Source organism: Galeopterus variegatus, unplaced genomic scaffold (genome assembly GCF_000696425.1).
Source record: "Galeopterus variegatus unplaced genomic scaffold, G_variegatus-3.0.2 Scaffold970, whole genome shotgun sequence".
Lineage (NCBI taxonomy): Eukaryota > Metazoa > Chordata > Mammalia > Dermoptera > Cynocephalidae > Galeopterus > Galeopterus variegatus.
The window spans coordinates 63,772-84,428 of record NW_007727081.1 but is presented as its reverse complement, the minus strand read 5'-3'; the positions used below and the strand labels follow the sequence as shown (position 1 = coordinate 84,428).

Here is a 20,657-nt window from a genome sequence, read left to right as displayed (position 1 = left end):
GGGTTTTTTTTTTTTTTTTTTTTTTTTTTTTTAAAAGATGACAGGTAAGGGGATCTTAACCCTTGACTTGGTGTTGTCAGCACCACGCTCAGCCAGTGAGCGAACCGGCCATCCCTATATGGGATCCGAACCCGTGGCCTTGGTGTTATCAGCACCGCACTCTACCGAGTGAGCCACAGGCCGGCCCATCATGGGTTCTCAAGTGTTGGTTCCGATAGTGCCTTCTTTGTCTTGCCTTCCTCTCTTATACTCAAGAATCTGAACATCCAGATGCTGAGCCTTGCCTCACAATCCAGGGCCTTGGTCTTGTGTTCTCCCATTTGCCTCCCTTGCCTGTTTGTCCGTTCCTCTTTAGAGCCCTCGTGGCCCTAGGCAGGACCACTGTGTGTTGTACCTGACCTCTGGTGCTATCTCCTTAGGTGGACATCTTTAATAAGGAGCTACTACTAATCCCCATCCACCTGGAGGTGCATTGGTCCCTCATCTCTGTCGACGTGAGGCGACGCACCATCACCTACTTTGACTCCCAGCGCACCCTAAACCGCCGCTGCCCTAAGGTTTGAGGGGGTAGGAAAAAGGCAGAATGTGAGGAGATCAGTGGCAAGACAAGGAGGGTGGGCTTTGGGTCTCGAGGAGCAGTTTGGGCATGGTGTCTGCTACCACCATGTCCTGGGTTTGGTTGGGAAACTTAGGGCATCACTTTCTCTTTTTCCCCATCTACACAGCATATTGCCAAGTATCTGCAAGCAGAGGCGGTGAAGAAAGACCGACTGGATTTCCACCAGGGCTGGAAAGGTTACTTCAAAATGGTGAGTTTCAAGGCCGGCCCGTGGCTCACTTGGGAGAGTGTGGTGCTGATAACACCAAGGCCAAAGGTTTGGATCCCTATATAGGGATGGCTGGTTAGCTCACTTGGGAGAGTGTGGTGCTGACAACACCAAGTCAAGGGTTAAGATCCCCTTACTGGTCATCTTTAAGAAAAAAAAAAAAAAAAAAGTGAGTTTCCAGAGGGGAGAGTATGGGGTGGAGGTGGGGATAGTGGTAGGAGGCAAAATTTGAAATCATACTCCTGGGAGTCTCCAGGCAAAGGGGCCTACCTTCTTTCTCTTCTCTAGAACGTGGCCAGGCAAAATAATGACAGTGACTGTGGAGCCTTTGTGTTGCAGGTAAGCAGATGATGGGGCCTCTTTCTCCTCCAGCTCGGGTCAGTTGAGTTAAGGGGTTGGGAGGCTGTTGTGCATCCCTCATTTGGCTCACAGCCAGTTGTGGAGTAGGGAGTAACCTTATGTGTTAGAACACAGAAACTTGATTTCTTTTTTTTTTTTTTTTTTTTTTTTTTAAAGATGACCGGTAAGGGGATCTTAACCCTTGGCTTGGTGCTGTCAGCACCACACTCAGCCAGTGAGCAAACCAGCCATCCCTATATGGGATCTGAACCTGTGGCCTTGGTGTTATCAGCACCACACTCTCCCGAGGGAGCCACGGGCCGGCCCACAAACTTGATTTCATTGGACCTCTCCTGGGCTTCTCCATCCCACACTGGGATGGGTTCTGGTCCTAGGTCTCTGGCCCTGGTATAGCTGTCCCCCAACCCTGGTTCAACGGATTTTCTCCTTCTGAAACATGACTGGAGAAGGCTAGCTTTAGAGTCTGGCTATTTTTGAATCCCAGGCTATGGAACCTTGGCTCCCTTTGTGTGTGAAATAGGAATATTCCCTGAAAGATCGAGACATATCTCATATGAAATGTGTAGCACAGGTCCTGACGTAGGGGGGATGGTCACTAGGTGGTTCTCATGGCCTGCTTTGTTAACACCCAGTACTGCAAGCACCTGGCCCTGTCTCAGCCATTCAGCTTCACCCAGCAGGACATGCCCAAACTTCGTCGGCAGATCTACAAGGAGCTGTGTCACTGCAAACTCACTGTGTGAGCCTCGTACCCCAGCCCCCAAGCCCATTAATGGGCAGAGGGACATGGGAGACCCTTCCCAAGAAACTCCAGTTCCTTTCCTCTCTTGCTTCTCCCCATCAAATTCCCTTTGGTTTTCATATTTAAATGTTTTAATTGGTTTCTGTATTTTTTCTTCTTTGAGAGAATAATTGTTCATTTCTTATGGGCAGGGGTGGCCACGGAAAAGCCCCTTTCTCCCTCTGTCTACAGGGGAATGTGGCCTTGTGGCCAGGGTGGGGCAATCATTCCCCTTCCATGTGCAGGGGGCAGGAAATCAGTGCTGGGGGTGTTGGGCGGGCAAAGGGATTACTGCCTGCCAGATCTTCAAACTTTTTTTTATATATATATATATATAAATGCCACGATCCTGCTCTGGTCAATAAAGGATCCTTTGGAGATATATAAGTGGTGGTCTTCCTTAAGGGGCCTCAATCTAGTGGATATGCTATATCTCAGGGCTTCTTCCAGCCAATGCTATTAGCTCCTCATTTTGGATCTTGAGACTTCAGGGGCCAGCTTTACATCCCTGGCTCAGGCAGTGCCAACACCATGTCTTCAATCTTCACCCAAACAAATCCGCCAGCCAGGGGAGCAGAGGGCAGGAAGGAGGAAGAGTAGGTAAGCCTTGAAAGTATGCCTGAGAGGGAAGCTGTGGAACAGGAAGCCGAAGGACTGGGAAGGGGGCCAGCCGGGGTTCTTGACAGCTACCTCAAATACCATTAAGCCCAGAAGAAGGTTCTTCCATCTCCTTGTAACCTCCAGCCTGGGGAGTCCTTCTAGCCCCTGGTATATCCTTCCTAACTCCATCATCCCCAGTTCACTTAGAACACATCCGGGTGGTGAAGGATCTATCTTTGCTGCAGGTTAGAACATAAAATTTGGGTCCAGTGGAGACCTGGAGCAGAGGTAAGGGGAAGTGGTAGTCCCGGGAGTCCGGAAGTCCCTGGAGGCTTAGGCCTCGCCCCCTTGCGTGATAGGGCCTACCAAGCCACATGACCAAGGCACTATCACCTCCGCACGTGTAAGGGTGCAGGGCCCCAAGATGGCTGCCAGGCCTCGAGGCCCGGCTGCTGTGTGTCACTTCCGTACCGGCCAGAAAGGCGGGCCCTCTAGCCAATGAGGCTGCGGGGCGGGCCTTCACCTTGATAGGCGTTCAGGCAACCCAGTGGTGGCTGCGTGCCAGAGCGCCTACAAGCCTACGTCACGCCGGGTTGCTGAGCGCCGGCAGGCGGGGCCCAGGCGGCAAAGCCAATGCGGTGGCTGGGGCGGGGTCGGGCGCTCTATAAGTTGTCGATGGGCGGGCACTCCGCCCTAGTTTCTAAGGATCATGTCTGCGAGTCAGGATTCTCGGTAAGAAAGGCACTTGCAAGAGGTAGTGGCTACTTCCCCTGCCGCTCCCTTCCGAGGGCCCCGCCGGGGGTAGTTGAAAGGCTCATCGCCCAGGCCCACCAGGGTTGCGGGGGAAACCAAGCCAGGAGGAACCGTCCTGGGAAGGGGAGGGGGAGATCCACGGTCGATGCTGCCACCAGGGCCGAGGCAGAGGACAAGGACAGCCCGGCTAAGGCCGAGGGTGCGAGGCTCGTTACGAGGCCTCGACCTGGGGCGGTGCTGTGCGCGAAGCCCCGGCGCTGAGTGGCGGAACGAGGTCGTGACCTAGCGTGGGAAGGAAAGGCAGCCGCAGCCGTGCGTGGCCCAGAGCTGGCAGGTCCGGTTGCCTCGCTGTGCCGGGGAGGGCTCGCGCGCCGGGGACTCCGACGGTACCACTCGCGGGAGGCGGGGGTGCCTGGATCCTCACGTCCAGTCAGGTCCGGTCGCTTCGTCGCGGTGGAAATATGGGTCGGGGGAGAAGAAGCCGGCCGTTCAGTGTGCTGGTTTTCTTGACGGCCAGGACTGAGCCTAACCCCGAGGAACGGCCGCGTGAGGCACCAGGAGCCCACCCGGCGCCGGGCGGGCGGGTCCATTTTGCCGCACAAGCCGGGCAATTGGCAAACTGCGGATGGGCAGGTCCACTTTCCTTCGGGGGTGAACGGCCTGAGGTATGGGAGGGCGACGCCATTTCGCGACGGGGGCGGGCGGGATGTGGATTGTTCCATGGAGGGGGGGAGATGCCGCCGGGTGGTCGGGGGAGCGAGCACATGGCGGCCTGAGGTCTTCCCCTCCCCCAGTTTGCTTCGCTTGTAAGTGTTGTGCAATCTACCCCCTTGCTAGCTCGGCTGGGGCTCATTGTGAGCGAGGCCGCCACCGCCCGCGGCCTCCCACATCCGGGCACTGCGAGGGGGGGTCGGCTGGAGGGAGTGGGGGAGGGCGCGGGCGGAATTACGTGGGGCGAAGGGGATGTCCTACCCTCGCTCTGGGAGGTGAAGGGCGGGACTTCCGGCTCTCTGGTGCTGCGATGGGAGGTGCACGCGCGTGGGCTTTAAGCGGCCAGACCCGGGACACGTGGACCCAGCGGCAAGCACCGCTTCCGGACACCGGCAGCGCGGTGGTGCGCCTTCCAGCCTCTGGATCTTCAGGGAGGGTTATCCCATCATGTCGGGGGCGGCCTGGGATGGGGCAAAGGCCTTGGCTCAGTTTAGAATAACTCCTCTGAGTGTCTCCTGGGAAGTGAGAGAAGTTGGATTTCGGCGTGAAGTCTGATGGCATTATGCAGGGCTAGTTGTTTATAGAAAGAGCCGGGTCGTCAAGACTTAAGACGTGCTTCGGTTGGACAGGGGGCAAAACTCAGTGTTTTCAATCAACAGATCCAGAGACAATGGCCCCGATGGGATGGAGCCCGAAGGTGTCATCGAGGTGAGACTGGACCCTTACAGCCACTGCTCCTCACCTCTGAGGAAAGCAGTGGCACTGACAATTTCCCTTGGTTTGAATGGTAGTTCAATGACTAAGTTAAACTGGAACTCAAAATTCATCTTCAATGCATAGCCTAACTCACAAGTAGTAAAGCTCCACTCTAAAGCAATCTAACTCTTCTACGGTGCTTTATTGGAAATTTTATTTATATTTCTTAAGATAGGTATAAGACATGTCATTCAAATTGAGTTCTTTTCTCTCATCTATAACCCTCATGCTCACAGGTGGATGGCGTTAAGTGGACTGGCCCCTTTGAGGGGTTTGCCAGATCATCTAGAACCAGCTGGCTTCCCTGGAGGGAGGAAGGGTTGTGGGCTGTGAAGTTTTGTTGCAGGCACCAGATCCTGTTTGCCCCAGTGCTAGAGCACAGTCACACTTCTTTCATTATTCAAGCTTTAATTTCTTCGCATCCTACAGAGTAACTGGAATGAGATTGTTGACAGCTTTGATGACATGAATCTCTCTGAATCCCTTCTCCGTGGCATCTACGCCTATGGTTTTGAGAAGCCCTCTGCCATCCAGCAGCGAGCCATTCTTCCTTGTATCAAGGGTGAGACCTCTGAGTCCCAGAACAGATTCTGGACTGTCCTTGACTTGAGCAGAGTGGCATCTGGTTGGTGGTGCCCATCTCATACAGCAAGGACAAAGCAACCCCTTGTTTATCCCAGCTTGGCTTTTGGTCTGTGCCCATGCCTGGTTCATGCCTTGGACAAATGGATTGTTGGCTTTTAATAAGTTAGTATTGTAGCCAGCTCATGCTTGTTTTTTTTGTTTGGTTGGTTTGGGGGCGGGGGTTGTTTTTGTTTTTAAGGCAGAAATGTTAAAAAAAAAAAAGAAAAAATTAAAGTGACAGTCAGGGTATAGCACAGAGCAGGTGCCCCAAAGATGGAAGCAATTGTTATTTCATTATTTCTATAATTGCTCCAGGCAGGGCTGGCTTCATGGACATGAAAGTTGTACAGTCACATAGATCCGCATGCTTAGAAGGGCCCTGTGCTTGATTTAATATTCTGATGCTGCCATCTTGAAATTCTTAATTTTTTTTTTTCTTTTAAAGATGACTGGTAAGGGGATCCCAACCCTTGACTTGGTATTGCCAGCACCATGCTCTCTGAAGTGAGCCAAACCAGCCATCCCTATATAGGATCCGAACCCGTGGCCTTGGTGTTATCAGCACCGCACTCTGAGTGAGCAATGGGCCAACCCTTCATGCTTGTTTTTACAGTCATGTTGCTAGCCCAACTTGGTGTGATACTAAATGAGTTAATAGCCACACCTTGTTTTCTTATCCAGTCCCATTGTGTCACTGTGTTGTGGTGAGGTAGTTAGAAGCACTTGCTGCTTGGTTTGTAACTGTTGGTTGCTTATTGATCTCCTTAAGATGGGCCTTGAATGCCACATAAGCCCAAACTCTATGCCCTCTGCATCTAATTTCTCTCTTAATTTATTCGTTTAGGTTATGATGTGATCGCTCAAGCCCAATCTGGGACTGGAAAAACGGCCACATTTGCCATATCAATTCTGCAGCAGATCGAATTGGATCTAAAGGCCACCCAGGCCTTGGTCCTGGCACCCACTCGAGAATTGGCTCAGCAGGTGAGAGTGTGGCTTCTTTACTCTCTTGAAGGGCTGATTTAAGGATGATGAGCATAATCCAAAAATCACGGACTACCACCTTGGGGGAAGAAGAGATGCGCTAAAGTAAGGGCAATGGGCTGAAGAGATCTGTATTTCTCAAGACTTGCTGGGTTAATTATAAGCCACTTCCTACCCAAACATAACAACTACCACCTCCACCCATTTTCTGAGTCAAGTGGGAAGGCTGCTGGATGGAGCCTGGCTGGCTGGGCAAGTTTGGTGGCTGTTTTATTATGAACAAACCCCCTGGCAATGGGCAAAGAGGCATCTCATTGGTGGTGTTGCTCTTATATCAGTCAGGGGAAGAGCAGACGGACAGTCCTTTGTTCATCCTAGCTTGATGCCTGGGTTGGTGGCCAGAGCTGTTTCATGCCTGGGGCACATAAAATCCTTTTTTTTTTTTTTTTTTTTTTTTTCCCCTTTTTGTCTTTTATCGTGTCCGGCAACGGATCGCAACCCTCAGTGTCGCACCCGTACCGGACCGGGACCGGCAACGGGATCGCAATCCTCGGTGTCACGCCCGCACCTCGCTCAGCCAGTGAGCGGGAACTGGTCTGCATGTGGGATCCGAACCCTCGGCGGGAGCGCACCGCCGCGCTCCCAAGCAGCACACTGTAGCAGTGCGCCACCAGGCTGGCCCCGGCACATAAAATCCTAATGCTGAACTTTGATTTCTTCCTTGGTCTTGGGAGTGTAAAGAATTGGAAGCAGTAGTCTCATGGATAGATTATCTATTCAGGCTCAGAGGCTGTGTTTTTACATGTTTTGTGGCAGGTGTAGTGATTATTCTGCAAATTTATGTGTACAAATGATATAAACAAGAAGTTGTAGAACTCCATTCTAAGGTCCTTATGTCCAGAGCTTGCTTTTTAAGGGTGAACATGCCACTTAGCTTAGATTCTGTGGTAAGGATGTGATAGGACATGGATATCTTTTATTTGGTTCATAAAACTGTTTGCTATGAGATGAAATAAATGGGTTGCAATTGGTTTTTGGAAAGTTGAGAGTTTTAGCTATCCAGAGGAAGAAACTTTTAAAATTATTGCAGAGAGGCTTTGTTGTGAATCAGTGTCTGCTCATGAACCAAGCCGAGTTCAAGTCCTGTCTCTGCTACTCATTGGCAGTGTGATCTTAAGTGGATTGTTATATAACCTTTGCTTCTGTTTTTTACTGGAAAGTAGGTTTAATAATAGTGTATTTCTCAAGTTAGTTGGAAAGAATAAAGTCATGAGAAGCATTAAAAATGGGGCCTGACAGTTGCAGCTCACATGAGTACCTACCTTTCTCTGGGTTCAGATACAGAAAGTTGTCATGGCATTAGGAGATTACATGGGTGCTTCCTGCCATGCCTGCATTGGGGGCACCAACGTACGTGCTGAGGTGCAGAAGCTGCAGATGGAAGCTCCACATATCATCGTGGGTACTCCTGGCCGTGTGTTTGATATGCTTAACCGAAGATATCTATGTGAGTAACTCAGTTATCCAGTCTTGGGTCACTTCCCTTTTTGGGCATGCTTTCCCACTCTTTCAGCTTAAGCCAAGGTCTCATTCCCCAGGATGTAGTTTTCCCTTTTCTGAAAGAGTTGCTCTGTGATGAACCCCATGCGTGTCATCTGAGCCTGACTTTCCCTGTTGTCTCAGCCCCGGTAGTGTTCTACTTCCCAGGGCTACTGCCTTGCCTGGCAGGGAAGTCCTGGGCAAAGGATCAATCTTTGTATTCTGAGAGCAGATTACCTGTTTTTAAGTCAGGATAGTTGAATATATTTTACAATTTTTTAATTACTACATATTGGTAATTTTTCTTCACTTTAGCTCCTAAGTACATCAAGATGTTTGTTTTGGATGAAGCTGATGAAATGTTAAGCCGTGGGTTCAAGGACCAGATCTATGACATATTCCAAAAGCTCAACAGCAACACTCAGGTGAGAAGAACGATTTACAGAGCCTTACTTGTATAAACAGTGGTTCCTTTATAGATTATGGTTTGGTGGGGATAAAGAAGATTAATAGCAAGTGCCAGTGGAAGGAATCATACAGAATTCTGGAGTCTCGCCTTAAGCCTTTTTATGCATTTAAAGGGGACAGGGATCATGAAGTATCTGCCACCCTAAGGCTGATATTTTTTTTCCATTAGGTGGTTTTGTTGTCAGCTACAATGCCTTCCGATGTGCTTGAGGTGACCAAGAAATTCATGAGGGACCCGATTCGGATTCTTGTTAAGAAGGAAGAGCTGACCCTGGAGGGTATCCGCCAGTTCTACATCAATGTGGAACGAGAGGTGGGGGCCCAGTGCAGGGAGGCGGGCCTGGTAGTAAGTTGTTGGTATAGCCCCTGATTGATACTTCTCCCCCCACCTCCAGGAGTGGAAGCTGGACACGCTGTGTGACTTATACGAAACCCTGACCATTACCCAGGCAGTCATCTTCATCAACACCCGAAGGAAGGTCGATTGGCTCACTGAGAAGATGCATGCCCGAGACTTCACTGTCTCTGCCATGGTGAGTTTTCTCCTTGTTACTAGTGCTGTGTGTCTGTCAGTGTCCTACTTAGAGCCACTTTTCTCACAACCCATGTACCTAACTGCTGTACCCTTTTTTGTCTTCTAGCATGGAGATATGGACCAAAAGGAAAGAGATGTGATTATGAGGGAGTTCCGTTCTGGTTCTAGCAGAGTATTGATTACCACTGACCTGCTGGTGAGTAGAGGGGACTTTAGAGAAGATTGGAAAGAAGGGAGAATCCAAGGTGATTCCCTCTCCAGGGGGGCAGTTAGTGCCCCTCTCAGGAAAGTAGCAACTTGGAATAAAACCTGGCACGCCTAAGATCTTGGGGGACAGGGGTGCTTATTTCCTCTGCCTTCCTTTGGCTGCCTACATGTGTATTTAAGTCTCTTGACTAGATTGTGCCCTCTTCTCTTTCACATGCTGAAGTTGTAATCTTTCTTAACACAGGCCAGAGGCATTGATGTGCAGCAGGTTTCTTTAGTCATCAACTATGACCTTCCCACTAACAGGGAAAACTATATCCACAGGTAAGTGTAGATATGGCGTACTTGCCCAACTCTCCTTGGGCTGAAGCTTCTGATGTTCCTCATTCCTCTTCCTACTCCCTTATCCTTGTTTTCCAGAATCGGTCGTGGTGGACGATTTGGCCGTAAGGGTGTGGCTATTAACATGGTGACAGAAGAAGACAAGAGAACTCTTCGAGACATCGAGACTTTCTATAACACCTCCATTGAGGAGATGCCCCTCAATGTTGCCGACCTCATCTGAGGGGCTGTCCTGCTACCTGGCCCTACCCAGGGTTCAATCCTGGGGGTTGAGGAGCAGCAGGAGGGGGGAGGGAAGGGAGCCAAGGGATGGACATCTTGTCTTTTTTTTTTTTTTTTTTTTTTTTTTTCTTTTTTCTTTTTTTTCTTTGAATAAATGTCACTTTTTGAGGCAAAAGAAGGAACCGTGAACATTTTAGACACCCTTTTCTTTGGGGCAGGCTCTTGCCCCAGGCGCCGTCTCTTCCAAAAAACACTAATTTCCCTAACCTAGTCACCTCTGGGTCCCAGAGACTCCCCAATCCAGCTGAATTCCTCTGAAAATGATTCAAGGGGCTATAATACGTCACTCAACCTCATTTGCCGGACCAAATCTGGAGGGAGAACTGAGTGAGATTGCCCAGGGGATTGTCCCCAGTTGGGGGGAGCAGGGGAGAGAAAATGGTAGCCATTTTTACGTTGTTTTGTATAGTATTTATTGATTCAGAAAACAAACATGAAATTCTGAATAAAATGACTTGGAAACTGCCTGTTTGGGCTTCTCATTTCTTACCTCCCCTTCCCTCCCCCACCTGCTACTGGGTACATCTCAGCTCCCCTCTCACCAGTTAATATTCACCTTTTTGCTATGTTGCTTTCTTGTTACTGCCTGTGAGTTACCAGATTATGGTAGAGACGTTTTCTCTCTGCTCTGAGAAAATGGTGTTAACAGAAGAATGTGACCTGTAAAGGATTGGGTGCACACTGTCATAAGTGTCACATGCCTCAGCTAAGAGGAAGTAATAGATGGGAGAATAATGGGGGAAAGGGGAGTGGAAACAAGCTGGGTCTAGTTTTACCTCCTGAGCTCATTGCTCAGAAGGTTACTGAGGGAGGAGCTTGCTGTTTCTCAACTGGTCCTGTGTGCACTTGCCACAACTGCTGAGCAAGTTTTGCTGAAGCAGGCAAATGGGTTCCCATGGGTCAACTGACCCAGAGCTCATTTCTATTGTACCCACGTGATATCCTCGACTTTGCCCTGATAGCTCCCACTTAACGAAGCCTGGGCCAATAGTTCCCTAACTTAATTGTGCAAAGTAATGACTAAGAGATTGGTGGCTGGAGCTGAGGTGCCTGAGTCAGTTTGGGGGTGGGATTATCTCAGTTGCAGGAAGTAAAAGACTTTCATTTCCTCCTTTCTAAGAGAAGGCAGAGGGAATAGGGTTGAGCGACTGGTACTGAGCCCAGCTGGACTTTGGGTGAGGCCATTCTGCCATGAGGCTAGCTGTGTTCTTCTCGGGGGCGTTGCTGGGGCTACTAGCAGGTAAGAAGAAGGGGAAATTAAAGGGAGGTATCCCCTGGAAGGAGCATGCCCCTTGGGTGGCTAACCATTCTCCTCTGCTGAAAGCCCAAGAGACAGGGAATGACTGTCCTCGCAAAAAATCTGCCACTCTGCTGCCATCCTTCACGGTGACACCTACAGCTACAGAAAGCCCTGGGACAACCAGCCACAGGACAACCACGAGCCACAATACCACCATTCACAGCACCACCAGCCATGGATCCACAACTGCCACTCACAATCCTGCCACCACCACCAGCAGTCATGGGAATGCCACAGTTCATCCCACAACAAGCAATAGCACTGCTACTAGCCCGGGATTCTCCACCAGTTCCCCCCACCCGGGACCACCTCCACCCTCACCAAGTCCTATCCCAGGCTCCAAGAAGGCTATAGGAAACTATACGTGGGTTAATGGTTCCCAGCCCTGCGTCCAGCTCCAAGCCCAGATTCAGATTCGAATCCTGTACCCGACCCAGGGTGGAGGAGAGGTAAAGTTAAACAGGGAGATGTGGGGAAGGAGAGAAATCCTACTATGGTTCAGAGAAAAGAATAGAAAAGGGGACAAATACAGGGTGGGGATGGAGGGAACAGGGAACCTCGGATGGCATGGCCGTGTAGTCTCATGACCCTCTCTGATCTTTAACTTCTGCAGGCCTGGGGCATCTCTGTACTAAACCCAAACAAAACCAAGCCCCAGGGGGGCTGTGAGGGTGCCCATCCCCACCTGCTTCTCGCATTCCCCTATGGACAGCTCAGCTTTGGATTCCAGCAGGTACAGTTTCATGACTTCACCCCCATTCCTTCCAATCCCTGCCTCCTTCCTCTGTGGACTTGGACACCACTTCCCCTTGCTGCCCTGAGCCTTCCCGTTCCCCTCCCAGGACCTACAGCAGAGAACTGTCTATCTGAACTACATGGCTGTGGAGTACAACGTGTCCTTCCCCCACGCAGCACGTGAGTACCTCCTTCCCCTTCTCACTGCTAGCACTGGATGTCTGGGCTCATGAACGGACTAAGCTGAGGGTGGGGAGGTGGATAGGATCTGACCCTTCCTCCCTCCTTTAGAGTGGACGTTCTCAGCTCAGAATTCATCGCTTCAAGATCTCCAAGCGCCCCTGGGCCGTAGCTTCAGTTGCAGAAACTCGAGCATCACTCTTTCACCAGCTTTCCACCTTGATCTCCTCTTCCTGAGACTACAGGCGGCTCAGCTGCCCCACACAGGGGTCTTTGGACCAAGTAAGACTCACCTATCCCATCCCTTCCCTCCTAGAATTCTACATTGCACAGAAAGCCCTTTTCCCAGGCCCATAAGCCAGTCCTCTCCCTTCCTAAGCCCCCAGATGTCTCCCTCTCCCAGGCTTGTTATGGTCACAGGGCAACTGTCCCCTCCTCTACAAGACTGCCCATTTTCCTCTTACTTACTGCTCTGAGTGATCAAGGTGAGCTCTTCACCTAGCTCCTGCTTCCCAAAGTTCCCCACATTCCTTCCTCCTGCTGCTTCCTTTATCCCAGCCAGTACCATTGCGGTGCCTATTTGCCCTGTCTTTCTGCCAGGTTTCTCTTGCCCCAGTGACCAATTCATCTTGCTGCCTCTCATCATCGGCCTGATCCTCCTCGGCCTCCTCGCCCTGGTGTTTGTTGCCTTCTGCATCATCCGGAGACGGCCATCCACCTACCAGCCCCTCTGATCATTTGCCCAAACCCCCAGGGCACCAGTGGTACCTCCATTTCTTCGCGATGTAATTGACTCAAAGACAAAGTTATCTTCCTTGCTTGTCTTTCTTGAAGAACAAAAACAGATAATGCAATTGGAAGGAGGGGAGAGATTTTTATTAAATGTGACAGACTCCCCCATCCCCATCTCCAGCAGGAGAGTAGTAAAACCTACTCAAATCTTTGTCCTAAATTTCCCTTGTCATGCCAGGATTAAAAGCCATGACTTTCTTGTCACATGCCTTCCTGTGCCTTCCATGGTGTGAGTCTCAGGGAGCCAGAAACAATGACGAGGAGGGGTGAAAATGTCAATGTGTGACCAAATGCCATCATGGGCTCATCCCCCCCGAAGCCTGGTACAGCTGGTACTGAACTGGCCAGGTCTCTCTCCCTTCCTCTTCTGGGGCCACTGGCTGCTCCAGTTTGCCCTCCCCACCAATCTGGTGGAGCCATCGAGCCAGGCAGCCTTCTCCCCAAGCCTCATGTACAGGAGCAGCAGACAGCCAAAGCAGCAAGTGGGTGGCTGTGTAATTTCAAGGAGCAAGAGAATGCCCTGTCCTGTCCACCGTGTTCAGGGCTACCTGAAAAGCCCTAATAAACCCTTGCTGCACCTGCGATGCTTCTTCCCCACCTGCAAAGGGTTGCGTCAACCACAGGATCAGTGGTTACTCTGACCTCCACATACAGTTACCCTCTACGCTCCTCAGAACAGCATGCCCCTATTCTGGGCTACCTGCCAACCCAACCCTGATGGTCCCAGTACCTGGGCAGGTGTGGGGGACATTGTCACTTCCAGGGCAGCCTGTGTCCAGATTCTAGGAAGGGCTTCCCAGACAGCCAAGGCCGGCACCACTACTTAGTGCCAGTCCCAACCTTTACAGTAGGCCGAGGCACAATGGCTGGAGGCTAGTAGGAGCGCCCACCCCACTGGGGGCCCCCCACACGAGGCAGGACCCCAGCAGTGGCCCCACTGCCTTGCAGACATCCCGTATGACCTTGCAGATTTCAGAGCAAGAGACAACGAAGGGCTGCTCGACAGCGTGATGGCCAGGAAACTCCACCAGGACGACACACCGTGGGTTGGTGTCTGGGCGCTGGGTGGCAGAATGCAGCGCTCCCAACGTGTAGTCCAGCTTCCCTAAAGGGAGCTGCTGGGCCCACTCGGCCTCACTTAAGTCCTTGCTCAGTACCCGGTGCACCCTCGGGCTAGCGGGGTGAAGGAGAACCCAGGGCCGCCATGCCAGGACGCTGAGAGAAGTGTCGGCCTGGGCTTTACGGAGGCTGCCAGCTCTGCGCCCCGAGTGGTGGCTCAGTGGCTGCTCTCCCGAGCCGCGCTCGCCTCCCCCGCCTCCTCCTCTTCTGCTCCACTGTCGTGGACCCGGCAGTTGCTCGTGCAGCTACTCTGCAAGGTCTGGGAGAGCCAGAGAAGGGAGAAGCATGGGGCCCAGCGCCTAAGGAGGGCTGCCTGGTGCAGACTGTCTTGATCCTGCCAGCGCCCTTCCCTTGGGAGACCCCGAGAGAATGGGAGATAGAGAGCTACAACGGCCCCACCCAACGCCATCTTGGAGACTCCTGCTCCTTCTCTCAACTTGGAACAGTATAAAGTTGGCTGGGAGAAGACAAGATGGCGCCTCCAGGAGGAGCGGAGAAAGGGGAATAAATCTCGCTTCCTAACTGGAAGCGTAAACAAAGGCGCGGGAGGCCTATCTGCGCAGGCGTGCACTTCTGGCACGCTTTAAAATTCGAACAGCGGGGCGCGTCTAAAATATGCTCTGTGACCGAGACCTACGTTACACTGTGATAGGGGCTTGCAGAAGAAAGAGCGGGGAAGGGGGCGGTCCAGCTTAGTGGCGGGAAAAGAACAAGAGGCGGAGTGCCCGGAGCGCGCATGCGCAACGCAAGTCAATGGCGCTCCGGAGAAACTGGCGGAAGTTAGCTTTACAATATGGCGGAGGCAGACGGACTGCTCAAACGGGTGCTGGTGCCGATTCTTTTACCAGAGAAATGCTACGACCGACTTTTTGTCCATTGGGACTTGCTTCACGGTGAGTTTTATTCAGCATCCTATCAAGATTTTGTTCGAGCGACTGTGGACCATAAGTGGGGCGTGACTGCCGACTAAGCGACGGCGGTGGCTGCTGCTACGCCGAGCTGGGCGGAAGTTACTTCTGAGCGGGGCGGAAGTGTCTTGTGCTGCACAGAGGGAGGACGCCATATTTGGGCAAGAGAGGGAGTCGCAGGGTGGAAGTACTTCTTTGTGAAGTTTGTGTTTTACCGACAATGACAGACGAAAAGACTCAGGTTTTACAAAGCTAAAGTGAAAATCCAATGAAGTTATTCCAACCTTTATTTGTTCGCTAGCGGGATTAAACATAATTCAAAGCCCCTGATCAGTCAGGCCTTCATTGGGACCCCCAAAGGCTCCCACCACCCCGATTGCTTTCTTTCCGGCTTCCACATTTGCTCATGGTCTGATTTTTAAATAATTTGCCTTTCTTCCTCTTGCCATTTGCGAGGCAGCTCCATACATAGCAAAGCCCATCTCAGACATCAGACCCTTTGGGGAGCCTTCTGGGTCTACCCCTGTTGGTTTATAGTACCTCTCCTGTGCTCGCGGGCCTCAGTTTTAGCTGTATTCATAACCCGTGAGTCTGACTCCCACTGAGCCAGGCTCCTTGGGGGAAGGCTTCAAGGCTAGAGAAATTGTGGGTGACCAGGGCCTTTGGAAGGAAGGCTTATGTCCCTGAGTAGAGGCCACGTGCAGTCAGAGGGTTCAGGAATGAGTGGTCTGGAGCCCTGTCCTTAGAATCATGTGAAGTAGGCCACCCATTGCTCAGAGGAGGATCAGGAGACTATTGGGCATTGCTCAGCTTTATACAGGGAAGCAAGGAAGAGCCTTGAAAGTCAGGCCAAGGAGTCTAGATGTCAATTTGAAGGGAATGGAAGGTTGGGTGGGAGGGAAGGCATTATGGTAAAAGATGCTTTGGAAAGTCATCTGGTCTGAATGTGAGACGGTTTGGAGCAGGAAGGACCAGGCCTTTTTTCCCGTGCCCTTAGACAATACAAGACTTTTGTGTGTGGGTATGTCCAGGTTGAAGGAAGGGGGGATGTGGCAGCACACAGGACCACTTCAAGCCCTGGCCTGGGTTCCAGAGGCCTCCTCTCTGCTTACCCCTTTTTCTCTTCTCAGTCCCCTGCCTCAAGATTCTCCTCAGCAAAGGCCTGGGGCTGGGCATTGTGGCTGGGTCACTTTTGGGTATGTATCTTATTTTTCTTTCCTGCTGTTGGAATAGGGGTGGAGGTGCCGAGATGCCATACACTGTATGGCTCCCTTAACCAGAAGTGGGGTTAACATGCTTCCGAGTCCCTTCTGTGACTGTTGTCTTGCACTCCCAAAGACTGGAGGCTCCTCAACCCTACCCTTCTCATCCTTTCCCTAGTAAAGCTGCCCCAGGTGTTTAAAGTCCTGGGAGCCAAGAGTGCTGAAGGACTGAGTCTTCAGTCAATAATGCTGGAGCTAGTGGCATTGACTGGGACTATGGTCTACAGCATCACCAACAACTTCCCCTTCAGGTGAGAGGCCCACTCTTCATCCCCAAGAGTAAATGTCTACAACTGTAATGGGGGGTGAAGGTAAGGGAGGTAAAAGGGCAGAAAAACTTAAGCCCTTTTAGAAATCTAGTTATTACCAATGGAAATGATGAGAGGTGAGCGTCTCAATAATGCCCAGGATTCAGAATGAGACAGTCACGGATAGGGGACTGTGGAGGACAGAGAATAATCAGAGAATTGTATCCCCAGACGGATGGGCTATGGAGGCTTTCCCTGCCTCTTTCTAGGCCTGCCTTTTTTCCTCCCTACTCTTGACTCTGCAGCTCTTGGGGTGAAGCCCTGTTCCTGATGCTCCAAACGATCACCATCTTCTTCCTGGTCATGCACTACAGAGGACACACCGTGAAAGGTGCTGAGAATTTATCCGAGAGCTGACTTTGGCTCTTGGGAACCCTGCTGGGAAGTCAGGCCTGGGGAAGCCAGAGGACATTGAGAGGTTGATGTGGACTTATCTCCCCGACCCCCAGGTGTCACTTTCCTAGCCTGCTATACCCTGGTCCTGCTGGTGCTGCTTTCACCGTTGACACCTTTGGCTGTAGTCACCCTGCTCCAGGCCTCCAACGTGCCTGCTGTGGTCGTGGGGAGGGTGGGTACTGGGAGCAACGGAAAGGATGTTGGGAGGGGGGACAGGGTGGAGGGGCAGAGTGGAAGCCCCAAGTGTGGGGGTGTTGGGTGGAGGGGAATAGGGAAGCCAGCGATGGGAACATGGGAAGAGTTCAGATGACAGAACCAAAGGTCTCAACTCCTCCCCTAGCTACTCCAGGCAGCCACCAACTACCACAATGGGCACACGGGCCAGCTGTCAGCCATCACAGTCTTTCTGCTTTTTGGGGGCTCCCTGGCCCGAATCTTCACTACCATTCAGGTGAGTGTACCTTCTTCCCTCTAGAGGGCACTAAAACCTCATCCTGCCTCTCCCAGCTAAGGGTTAAAGCTGCCCTCTCCCTGGAACCTTTGTCCTTAGGGGAACTTTCTTGGGCTCTGATTAAGGGTGACCCTAGCTGTCTCTTCCACAACCAGGAAACTGGAGACCCCCTCATGGCTGGAACCTTTGTGGTCTCCTCCCTCTGCAATGGCCTCATCGCTGCCCAGCTCCTCTTCTACTGGAATGCCAAGGCACCCCACAAGCAGAAAAAAGAACACTAGGGCTGAGCCAGCTACTGGAGTCATTCCTGGTTTCCATTCATCCATCCAACCTCAGGGTCCTCCCTCATCTGAGCCAGCCTGCTGGTGGGACTTTTAAGCATTCTCCACTCCTCCTCAATTGCAACTTCTTGAGCCAGGATTTGTTTTTAGTGGAAATGGGGAAGTTGGTGGACCCAGATCCTCGCTAAAGAGAGAATGAGGGTAGGGTCTTTCAAGCTGACATTTTGACATTTGAGTACTTTTCTTCTGAATCCTGTATATGTATTACTAACTCAATCATTTGGCTGAGATTTCTCCTTTAGCAGCAATTTCCATCTATTTATTTACCTATTCTGGGCACATGTCTTGCCTTGTTGACCTTCCTCCCCATTCCCCTTCTGGCCCTAGAGGACAGAGCCTGGACGATGAAATGGAGGGGACCAGTGACTTGTGGCTGCCTCCCTCCCCCAGCCTGACTGGGACTGTCTCCTGGACCCCTGGGCTGGGGTGGGGGAAGGGGGACAGAGAATGACTCAGGTAGGGCCCGAGGGTGGGGTGAGGAGGTTCCTGCTCTGGCAGGTCCAGGCGGAAGGGAGTGGAGATGGCGCTGGTTCCTGCTGCAGTGAGTGGAACAGATGGGACAATAAACACTCGGAGATGTGGTTTAATCATACAAAACGGTGCTTCATCCTACAAAAACTGTGGGGCTGCTCTCCCTGGCTTTTATGGGAAGACTGCAGGGGTTTGCAGCCTGGGAGAGGGGAACGGTTCTGGGTGGGAAAGGAGAATGAGGCCCTCAGTGGGAGGAGGTCAGTGTCCGTGAGAGTTAGAGGTGGGCTAGGGGCATGGGGACACCAGACAGGGGAGGGTTGTATGGAGTGGGAGAGCCTGGGGATAGGTAGGGGCTGTAGTGGGGGAGCAGCTCCCCCTGGAGCCCAGCGTCACTGTGAGGGAGGGAGCTTGGCGAGGGAGCCTCCGGTCTACAGTGGGAAGAGCTGCAAAGAGAAACACGGGGGTTAGAGGGCACTGCCCTGGGTTGGAGGTGCTGGGCAGAGTCCTGACCAGGACTGAGCAGATGGTAAGAACTTGTCACCCACCCACAACCCCTGGCTGTCTGGGCTCACTGGATATGGCAGGCAGCCTTGTTGGGGCACGCTCGCGGGCTTGCGTGCTGTGCGGCTGTTTTCCTCCTCTGGGGAGGCAGGCCAGGAAGGGGTCGAATGGGCTTGGCCTCACCTTGCCCTGAGGGCTGGGAGAGGAAGATAGGTCAGGCTCAGGCCAAAGGCAGGGGAAAATGGGCCATCCAGGTAACTAGAACACGATCATGTCCAAGGGTCTGCCATCGGCCCCTGCAGGACCCCTGCCTCCAGGCTCATGGAAACTCCCTCTGGGAAAACCCCGAGCCACTGGGACGCTCCCAGCCCACCCCTCACAGGGACCCGGGAGGACATAGGTTGATGCTCCGCAGCCGTCAACCTCAGTCGGAAGTGGTCTCTGCTTGGGTGGGGCTTAGGTCCCCCCTCTGGCCAGGCCCTCTGGCATCTGCCCCCACCCTGGCTCCGGGAGAGGAACACCAAGTGTCTCCTTCCTCACCCCGCTTCCCAGGCACTCACCCATAGGTACCGGCCAGGTAGACTGTCGAGTAGTTGGGGGGCCGGTACCCAAAGCCTCTGCTCCCTTGAGTGGTCGTGTACCCAGGTCCCCAGAGTGGGCCGCCGGCCAGGCTACTTCTTCCTTGGCTGCAGTGGGGGGGTCCGGCGCTCGAGCTCTTGGCCTTGCGCCGAGGCCGGTACTTGTAGTCAGGGTAGTCGCGCAGGTGCCGGGCGCGGAGCCGCTTGGCCTCTTCAACGAAGGGCCGCTTCTCGTCCTCGCCCAGCAGCTTCCACTGCGCGCCCAGGCGCTTGGAGATCTCGGAGTTGTGCATCTTTGGGTTCTGCTGCGCCATCTGGCGGCGCTGAGCGGAGCTCCACACCATGAACGCGTTCATGGGCCGCTTCACCTTCTCGAAGGGAAGCCCCGCGGACACCACCGGGCTCCCAGCGCCCTCCCGCTGCTGGGGTCCCGAAGGCGAGGAGAGAGGGACCGTGGGAGCCGGAGGCTCCAGGCTCCAAGCCTGGTCCTGTGAAGGGCCGGGTAGTGCCATGGACTGGGGGGAAGAAGCCTTCAGCGGGTGTCCTGAACGCCCTCCCCTCAGAAAGTGAGGTGCCTTCCCAGGCTGCAGTCGTTGCAGAGAAACTCGGGTCTGGATATCATCCCCAAGTCAAGTCCTTAAGATGGTGCCTTTGCTCCCAAGCAATTCGGCACACTTTGGAGAGTCAAATGCAAAATCCGCCTGGTATCCCCGGCCCTGCACTGGAGAGGAGTCTGTGCTCTCCTTTCCTTCTTGCTCGGAGGCCTCCCGAACCCCAGCTCTTCTCCCCCTACCCGCTGCTGCGACCCTACCGACCTGGGTGGAAACAGTAAAACTTCACCCTGTGGTCTCCGGAGTTCCCGCAGCTGCCAGGGCAGCCCGGGTGCCAAAGGTCTCTCCCGCCTGGGCTCGGCGTTTGTGGCTGGCGGGCCAGACCCGGGAACAGCTTTTAAAGACTGACTCCTCCCCAATCCCTCCCAAAGACTGCGCCTCCCTTTAAGGGCGCCAACATCCTCCTCCCTTAGGCAAACCCAGGTGTCCTGTACTTCCCAGCCCCCAACACTTCCCCTCAGGGTACCACGCCCCCTCCCCACCCAAGACCGAGATGTCAAGCCTTCCAGTCCCAGTGGCTAGTATTGCCTCTCCTCCCTTCTTAAGCATTGGCAATTTAAAGTCAATTCCTTTCCACAATGGGGTCAAGCACAAGGGGATCAAATGCCCTCAGGGTCAGAGTCGTGCTTGAAGGAACTTGGGAACGTCCCACCCCCCACCTCAACCTCTTTACTGGTACCTATTGCTCCTCAAACCCCTGACCTGCCCCTGGGGCAAGAAAGTCAGGCTGTCAGAGGGAGCTGGGCCATTTTTGTTTCCTGAGTCATTCCAGCAGGTGCTTGGGTGGTGATTCAACCCTTCTCCAGGTGAGAAAACTTAAGCCCTCCCGACTCCAGCCCCCAAAGCTAGATTTCTCCACTGCCAGTAAATTATGGCAAATTTCTATCTGTGGTACATTGGTAAGTAGGCAGCTTTTTTTTTTTTTTTTTTTGGGG

At 52.7% G+C, this 20,657-nt stretch overlaps 5 protein-coding genes across 6 annotated transcripts in view; 4 read left to right on the top strand and 1 right to left on the bottom strand.

Annotated features, from left to right (window-relative positions):
* SENP3 (SUMO1/sentrin/SMT3 specific peptidase 3) overlaps positions 1-2,352 on the top strand; it is a 9,252-nt gene extending 6,900 nt beyond the window's left edge. Inside the window, exons 8-12 of one of the 2 annotated variants that reach the window (XM_008573849.1) lie at positions 420-557; positions 726-809; positions 1,116-1,166; positions 1,344-1,350; positions 1,820-2,352. In XM_008573849.1, coding sequence (XP_008572071.1) covers positions 420-557; positions 726-809; positions 1,116-1,166; positions 1,344-1,350; positions 1,820-2,055 — 516 coding nt within the window. In that variant the 3' untranslated portion in view covers positions 2,056-2,352. The remainder of the gene's footprint in view (positions 1-419; positions 558-725; positions 810-1,115; positions 1,167-1,343; positions 1,351-1,819) is intronic. The other variant, XM_008573850.1, reaches the window with a different exon arrangement.
* An 805-nt stretch (positions 2,353-3,157) lies between these two features.
* Positions 3,158-10,236, top strand: EIF4A1 (eukaryotic translation initiation factor 4A1). Its single transcript, XM_008573847.1, has 11 exons — positions 3,158-3,300; positions 4,692-4,740; positions 5,218-5,350; positions 6,257-6,396; positions 7,735-7,903; positions 8,251-8,360; positions 8,573-8,716; positions 8,799-8,936; positions 9,045-9,134; positions 9,390-9,469; positions 9,566-10,236. The coding sequence occupies exons 1-11, from the start codon at positions 3,278-3,280 to the stop codon at positions 9,708-9,710; spliced, it is 1,221 nt and encodes a 406-aa protein (XP_008572069.1). The 5' UTR covers positions 3,158-3,277; the 3' UTR covers positions 9,711-10,236.
* Positions 10,237-10,825: 589 nt separating this feature from the next.
* Positions 10,826-13,798, top strand: CD68 (CD68 molecule). The gene is made up of 6 exons (XM_008573846.1): positions 10,826-11,009; positions 11,094-11,518; positions 11,683-11,802; positions 11,912-11,984; positions 12,096-12,266; positions 12,585-13,798. Exons 1-6 carry the CDS (start codon positions 10,961-10,963, stop codon positions 12,716-12,718), a joined length of 972 nt encoding a protein of 323 aa, XP_008572068.1. The 5' UTR covers positions 10,826-10,960; the 3' UTR covers positions 12,719-13,798.
* An 883-nt stretch (positions 13,799-14,681) lies between these two features.
* MPDU1 (mannose-P-dolichol utilization defect 1) lies at positions 14,682-17,601 on the top strand. The gene is made up of 7 exons (XM_008573844.1): positions 14,682-14,788; positions 15,934-15,999; positions 16,184-16,316; positions 16,619-16,704; positions 16,823-16,941; positions 17,110-17,220; positions 17,376-17,601. The coding sequence occupies exons 1-7, from the start codon at positions 14,689-14,691 to the stop codon at positions 17,499-17,501; spliced, it is 741 nt and encodes a 246-aa protein (XP_008572066.1). The 5' UTR covers positions 14,682-14,688; the 3' UTR covers positions 17,502-17,601.
* Positions 17,602-18,223: 622 nt separating this feature from the next.
* SOX15 (SRY (sex determining region Y)-box 15) lies at positions 18,224-19,646 on the bottom strand. Its single transcript, XM_008573845.1, has 2 exons — positions 19,094-19,646; positions 18,224-18,475 (listed from the first exon to the last, which is right to left on the bottom strand). Exons 1-2 carry the CDS (start codon positions 19,621-19,623, stop codon positions 18,307-18,309), a joined length of 699 nt encoding a protein of 232 aa, XP_008572067.1. The 5' UTR covers positions 19,624-19,646; the 3' UTR covers positions 18,224-18,306.
* Positions 19,647-20,657: the final 1,011 nt, after the last annotated feature.